This window comes from Populus alba, chromosome 6 (genome assembly GCF_005239225.2).
Source record: "Populus alba chromosome 6, ASM523922v2, whole genome shotgun sequence".
NCBI lineage: Eukaryota > Viridiplantae > Streptophyta > Magnoliopsida > Malpighiales > Salicaceae > Populus > Populus alba.
This window is the reverse complement of record NC_133289.1, coordinates 8,922,586-8,930,055: the sequence shown is the minus strand read 5'-3', so window position 1 is coordinate 8,930,055 and position 7,470 is coordinate 8,922,586. Positions and strand designations below refer to the sequence as shown.

Below are 7,470 nucleotides of genomic sequence, written 5' to 3'. Positions count from 1 at the left end.
TCATACAATAAAAATTCAAAAAAAAAAATTGTTTTAGCATGCATTTTGGCTTTAATAACCAATTTATTAAAGTCACGAGAACTTGAAAAATATTTCAAAAAAATCCAAAAAAATATTTTGTTTTGTTTTAGTATCAGGAATTAAGAATTTATACGTCAAAACGTATTCTCAATATTAAAAAGGTAGTTTTTTTCTTGATGTTAGAACGACTAGGTTTTATCTGATAAAATAAGGATTTTTTTACCAAGGAGAACTTTTCTTAAACCGTAGACAAACCAACAATTAGAAATACGATGAAGCCTTAGCATATATCAGACAATAAAACAATGCAGCTTACCTTAGGTAGGGCGTACTTAGGGTGCTAATACCTTCTCTTTACGCAAATAGTCCCCATACCCAATATCTAAGACCAGTTATGGTTTTTAATGATCAAAATACTAGGTGACAGCTTTTATTTTATTTTTTCACTGAAAATACTAGGTGGCAACTCTCATTCTATTTTTTCACTGAAAAAAATAAAATTTCATTATCTCGTATTTTTGCCATATTAAAAATTATATGAGAGTGGATATTTTTGGTTTGACACCGCTGCGATACTATGCAATGCCTAGCTAGATTACATGTTATACAGGCGTCATCAACCTTAGAATGGGATAAACGTTTCACCCAATCCAATGAAAATCCTTGTTGAGTTAGACTGCAGACTTATCTTCTCAAGGCTTGGATATGATTGCCTAGCTACCAATTTATTGCTCTGCTTTTCATATTTTCAAGAGGCATTGGAATCTCATTTACAAGAAAAGTTTCTCCATAAAATAATAGGTTTTGTCACGAGACAATTTTCCAAAATAAGCACTATTTGAAGCAACATAGGTGTTGTGTGATTGGACATTTTAATCATTCTCTTACATATTCTCTAATATCTGACAGTAATTAAACAAAATCACTAGGGAAATGGTGTACCAAACAAAAGTGCCACATAATTTTATAATTTATAATCAGCATCAAATATTTGATTCCCCTCCTCTCCCCTAAAAAGAAAGAAAGAAAGAAAAGGAAATGGATTCATGTTCTTGATGATCTTTATACTGTAATCCCTCAAGAAGAAGAAGAAGAAAAATGTAATTTCCATACTGGATGTCACAACAAGGGTAGTCAGTCAAATCAAGGTCTTTAGCATGTAATGGCAGGATGCAAAAAGCATGAATTCTCTAGAACATATGGTCAGCTGCAAATTAAAAACAAATATTATATAAACATGTGAAAGAAAATATTGCATCGCAAAAGGAATCATCTCTTGCACACTTCACTTGGTTAGGTATTAGGTACGTAATTGTTTTCCTTCAATAAATCACAACTTAATCCCTTCATCATCTATGATGATTAGTTCTATTAAAACTCCCTTAGTTTTTTTTTTTAAAAAAAAACCAAACTATCTCTAATTTTATTTTCAGTTAATATATAATTAAAAAGGTATATATAAAAAAAAGAATGAATTGAAGACAACTCATCACCTTATGAAAAGACACCTAGATCAAATTTAAATAAATTCTAAAAAACACTTAAATAACTTGCAGGGTATATTAAAAATTTAAATTTTTTTTGTTTTAAATTAATATTTTTTGTATGTTTTCAAATCATTTAGATGTGCTAATGTTAAAAATAATTTTTAAAAAATAAAAAATATATATTATTTTATTGTATTTTTAAGTAAAAAACACTTTGAAAAGTAATTGCAATTACACTCTCAAACAAGCAAATATAAAATCATTATAGAGTTTTATCCATCCGCTTATATGATTTTTTTGATAATTGTTAGAATGTGTAGTGCATGGATATTTACGCCATAGGCTCTATTAATTTTGTCAAGCAGTTCATATAATTTTCTCACATAATAATTTGCTTATGAGATCAGACAGATAAGAGCCCAGTCACCCTCAAATGAATGATATTGATCACTTCGAATTCCACAACCGGTGCTGTCCAACTGTTAAATTATTGAATCTTCTGGTGCTTGACCTAACTAATGGAGGGATTTCTGGAAGTTTTGATGGAAAAGGACGAATTGATGATAAATTAATCAAAGCTTACAACGACAACAATCTTTTAATTAGTACTTCATCAACATATTTGGTCAAGGAAGAGGAGCACGTTTTGCTGATTAGTCTTGAGCCAATGGCTATCTCTTAACTCAGGATGCCACATACTCATGTCGTAGTGGAACCATCTAGCATGTTTGCAAGACGAACACCAATTAATCTCTTGCATGGAAAGTCTTTGTTGTGGAATTTCACTGTTGATGATTTCAATTTGACAAAATAGCTGGAAGATAATCTCTCTGTGACCCTAAATTACTTACAAAATAACTGGATCATAATGATTTCAATAACAATTACGAAATTACTTACAAAAACATAGCCACCAAGAATATGGCTAACCATGCTCATCAATCCACCACTTGATAGACTAACAAAACACTAAAAGGAGTAGAAACAAAACATGGTAGAGATTGGAGGACAAAACTGCAGCAAGATAACAAGATTATATATTGCTTCAAAACAAATGGAAAAGAAGCAAATTATAGTTAAGGAGACTATGGACCCTAGCTAGCGACCTAAAAGGCTATGAGGTGCAAAATTGGAACTAGGGCAAGAGACAAGGGTGGAGCAGGTTGTGTATGTATTTGGTTCATTGTTGTGTTGTAATGATTAATGGCCACTCATGTGAATTGGTGGGTACATAGTGATTTGTTTGTGTGGAATAGGGACAACATTAGCGCTTTGGGATTGACATGCTAAATCTCTCAATACGAGTACATTTATTCACTGTTTGTTAGGACATGTACGTGTATACATATGCATTATATTTACTTGTCATCTAACTAGAGATCTGTACAAATAGTAGCTGTTGCTCAGGGTTGATGATCCATTTCATTTTTACCCTTGCCAACATTTTGAGAGCAGCAATGTGTCAGAATCACTTGGGTGAAAAGAATTATCAGCAATTTTATATCAAGAATTAATCATACATAGACATAATGTCTTATGTATTTCGATTATGTGAAAAAAGAAAAAAAATGATTATATAGGAATAGTATGAATTTATAGAGCTATCAACCATAATTTCAGGTGTATCTAACTCTCACACACAGTGAATACCACAAAATATATAACATGACCATAATACATACTGGGTTATTAAATGGCCACAAAAGTTCCATACAAAATTCATCTATGGCCCTAGACCTAGGATATATAGTTTGTTTTTTTAAATTTAGTACATATTCATTTTATGAGGATCATCAAAAAATCCTTGGCCCTCCTTAATTTTTTTTTTTAATTCTGGTAGTAATAAAAATATTTGATGTCATTTTTTAAATCCGCGTCAAGCAAGTATTTTAGCAGCTGAGATCTTTCGTACATAGAGACTCACGAGGATATGAAAAATATTCTTGAAAAATGTAGCCACACTTATCTTATCCATATTTAAACTTTTTTAAATTTCAAAATGAGATCAATCAATTAATTCTAATCTTATAATATAACATGCGCGCGGTGCATAAAAATGATTTAACTAAAAGATGCATTGTTGTACAAAAGCTATCATTGTTACTAGTAGGGTGAGAAAAAAAAATAAAAAAATTGATTAAACTAAAAAAATTTATAAAAACTGAACAATGAAAAAAACCAATTAAATTGATTAAATTTTAAAAAATACGACCAGTTCGATTTCGGTTTTATTATAAGTCTAAAACAGAAAAAAAAAAAAAAAAAACCAAGCTTGGCTTTAAAAAAACCTAGTCAACTAGTTTAAACCGGTTTTTTTTTTAAAAAAAATCAAATTGAAACAGGCCGGTTTGCTTTCAATTTTTTTTTTAAATTCAATTTCATTATTTTTTTTTAAAATAAAAGCCTAACAGGAAATGATCATCTCTTGTTAGGATTGTTTTTTTTTTATTATTTTTTTAAGGAAGAAGTATTTGATCATTAATTTGGTTGATCACGCTAATTACCAGGTTATGATCACATGATAGCGATGCGGCCATGCAGGCACTAGGGCACCCATTTTTATGGGAAGAACAGTAGTAGCTAGTAGGTAGGCATGGTCACGTGGATGAGAAGGGAACTGGGCAAATGCTGCAAGAAGAGAAAAGATGATTTTACGCGTAGAGAGCTGGAAAGGAATCTACTCGTGATCGGATCATGGATTAAGAGGGGAGAGAGACATTGAAAGCAGTGAAGGAAGCGTCAAAGGATGTTTAGCTGTCAATCCCTCCAAACCCTTCTCACGGGGGGAGTTTTATTTACATCTCACATTCTCTCTCCCCCTCTCGCCGTCATCCATTTGTCCCTCTCCCGGGTAATTCCAAAACATACCCATACACGGCCAAGCTACATTCTGTTTCTTCTTCTTTCATTTTTCAATCTAATTTGATATGCACAGGAGCTTATTTTTGCTGATCGACTATCAATCTGCAAAATGATTATGGTAAATCACCACATTATTTATAAGTGGTGATCCTCCACTCTCTCTATATAATATCACATGATCCAGGGCACGTGTAGTTTCATGCAAATAGATATATATTATTTTATATACTGTTCACAATTTAAATTACGAGTCTCATGGGAGAAGTTTAGTATAAAATAGTAATGTGTGAAGCTTTATTTAACAATTTAAAATAGTAATGTGTGAAGTTTAGTATAATATCACATATATGATCCAGTATAAAACGTAGTATAGTTCCAAGATATATAAATTGGATGATTGTTGATGAACCAATTTATCTCGGTAACTATGATTTCGAATTTGAAAATAAATACCATTCATATGTTTTTTTTAAAGAGATCCCAGATTCAATCTTTATATATATATACAAAGACAAATAAAGCTACAAATATTTGAAACTATTTTTTTATATAAAAAACAAGAAAAAAGATGGTTAAAATTGTAAATTTACTACAAAATTATGATTTCATTTGAGGAAACGGGAGAATCCATGCAGGAAACGAACAAGCAATGATAGAGTTGGAGAGGTCATCTTCTGGTTATAAAATCCTCAGAAGCTTGCAGTGAAAAAATAAGCAAGGGAGAGGTAGCTAGCTAATCAAGGTAGAAGGCGGAAAAGAAGAATGTCTTCCAAGAAGAAAAAGAAGGCAGCTCTTTACGAGAAGCTACGTGCTGCTACCAATTCTAATGCTGTAAACTCCTGTACCCCCTTCAAGCTTTAATTAGTTTCAGTTCTTAATTTCCTCTTCCTCTTCCTCTTCCTCTTCCTCTTCCTCTTCCTCTCCTTTTTTTAAATTATATATATATATATATATATATATATATATATATATATAGTTCCGATCTTCTTTGTGAACCATAAATTAGTAATCTTGCAATCGTGCAATCTTTGGGTTTTGTTTTTCTACACTTTGTTACAATTAATTGGTGATTTTGATAGATGAACAAAACCTCAATCATAGTAGATGCATCAAAATATATAGGAGAGTTGAAGAAAAAGGTGGATAGACTAAACCATGAGATTGGAACATCTTCAACCCCTCAAAATTCATTATCTGCGGTGCGAGTATATTCACTACAATTCCCCCTTTTTTTTGTTCTTAAATTTCTTATATTTTCAATTCTTATACACTTTGTGGAAGTCTTCAATTACTTCTCCACTTAATATTTCTTTTCATACTTCAGCAGGTTACAGTGGAAACACTAGAAAAGGGTTTCCTTATTAATGTATTTTCAGGAAAGAATTGCCCTGGTTTACTTGTCTCTATACTTGAAGCCTTTGATGAACTAGGCCTTGATGTGCTTGATGCTAGGGTTTCTTGCGAAGACAACTTCCTACTGGAAGCAATTGGTGGAGACCAGGTAAGAAATTGCAATCTTTATCAGGGTTCTAATTTCATCAACTAAACAATTTCTTGTTTTGCAAGTATATTATTTACATTTACTTGTTAAACGCGCTGATATTATATACTTTATGTCTCAAGCATCACTCTCAAAATTAATAAACAGCAACCAAACAAATTAAATTGATCTCACTTGTGCAACTTAGAAACAAGGCTTGAACCACATGTTTTGGACTTTCTACAGTACACAATAACGGGTGGACAGCATTGGAATACAATAATTATCCATTGAGCAATCTCATGAGAAACAAACGATGCTAATTAGGATTGTAGGCACAATCCATGCATCTATGTCTATTTTTGGTTTGTAGCAGTGGCTTGGAATGATTGCAATCTATTATCTTTTAGCTAGAGTAGAGAAGTATTTAGAGGGGCGTATCGCGGGCTTCCCTAATTTTTTATCCTTTTCAAGAGTTTTATCAATGAATCTCAGCTTACCAAAAACAAATAAAAAAACAATCCATCCATCTATATTTGATAGAGAAATTACTTTACTAAATTTCCCATCAAATATTTTCATTTTACAGAACCAGGGCCATGATGCTCAAGTCGTGAAACAAGCAGTGCTACAAGCAATCCATAACTGGAATGGAGGGAGGTAGCTGGCTAGTGAGCGAGAAGGGCACAGATCTTTTGCTCCCCTGTCTTTCATTGCGCTACTGCATGCGAAATCGGGATTTGTATAATGATTTCAAATTCCAAATTAGTAGTTAGTAACTATGGGCAGTAATGGGCTCATGGTTATTAATTTTCGGTATTTAAGCAAGTTTTACCTCCAATGATCTATACATATATTGGAACTTAAAATGCATAGAATTCGTCTGATAGGTTTCAATCAATTAAGGAACATCTTTGGCAAGTCATTCTGCTTGGATCAACAGTTTGTCATTCGTATTCAGTATTCTAGATTGAGATTCTATAATCATGTGGAAGTTTTTCTTCTTACTCGTAGGCATTGTTGTTACTCGTTTTTAAGATCCCATATAAACAGAAACTGATAAAAACAAAGGGGAAAAGAGAATATAAAAAAAAATTAAAAAAATAGTAGAAAAAAAAAAGATATATTAATGAGAAGAGTATACTAAAACGCCTAGGAAATTACCAAAGGCTGACCAAGGAAGATCAAATATACAAGATTAAAAAAACAATTTACAATGTATTTTTTACTGATGAAAGTTTTATTAACAATAAAAATTCAATTTGAGAAGAAAAATTTAAAATTAAATGTTTAAGGATTGATCAATTAGAATTTTTCAATGTGTATTTGAATTTATTTAGAGCTTAATTGCAAAAAAAAATGATTTTTAAAAATCAATTTAGATTTTAATTGGAAGAAATTATAGTCTGGGTGTTGGATTGCATAAATATTGAAGTTTGATAGAAAAATAGGGACTTAATTGAAGAAATCCAAAACAAAGAATTAAATTGGAAAAGACGTGTAAATATAGGGGTTGAAATTAACCAAATCAGGGACCAAATTAAAAAAATTAAAAGTTTGTTGGTTAATTAAAGATTAAATTGCATAAATTTATAACCAATAAGCAAAATAAAAAAGGCA

The 7,470-nt window shown here is 31.4% G+C and overlaps 1 protein-coding gene across 4 annotated transcripts; it reads left to right on the top strand.

Annotated features, from left to right (window-relative positions):
• Positions 1-4,952: 4,952 nt before the first annotated feature.
• Positions 4,953-6,837, top strand: LOC118048144 (transcription factor SCREAM2). 4 transcript variants are annotated; one of them, XM_073409923.1, is made up of 4 exons: positions 4,953-5,201; positions 5,450-5,575; positions 5,695-5,871; positions 6,440-6,837. In XM_073409923.1, the coding sequence occupies exons 1-4, from the start codon at positions 5,133-5,135 to the stop codon at positions 6,512-6,514; spliced, it is 447 nt and encodes a 148-aa protein (XP_073266024.1). In that variant the 5' UTR covers positions 4,953-5,132; the 3' UTR covers positions 6,515-6,837. The 4 variants fall into 4 exon arrangements, with proteins under 4 accessions (XP_073266024.1, XP_034913607.1, XP_034913609.1 ...); XM_035057716.2 differs by having other exon boundaries at positions 4,954-5,201; positions 5,698-5,871; XM_035057718.2 differs by having other exon boundaries at positions 4,964-5,201; positions 5,450-5,569; positions 5,698-5,871.
• Positions 6,838-7,470: the final 633 nt, after the last annotated feature.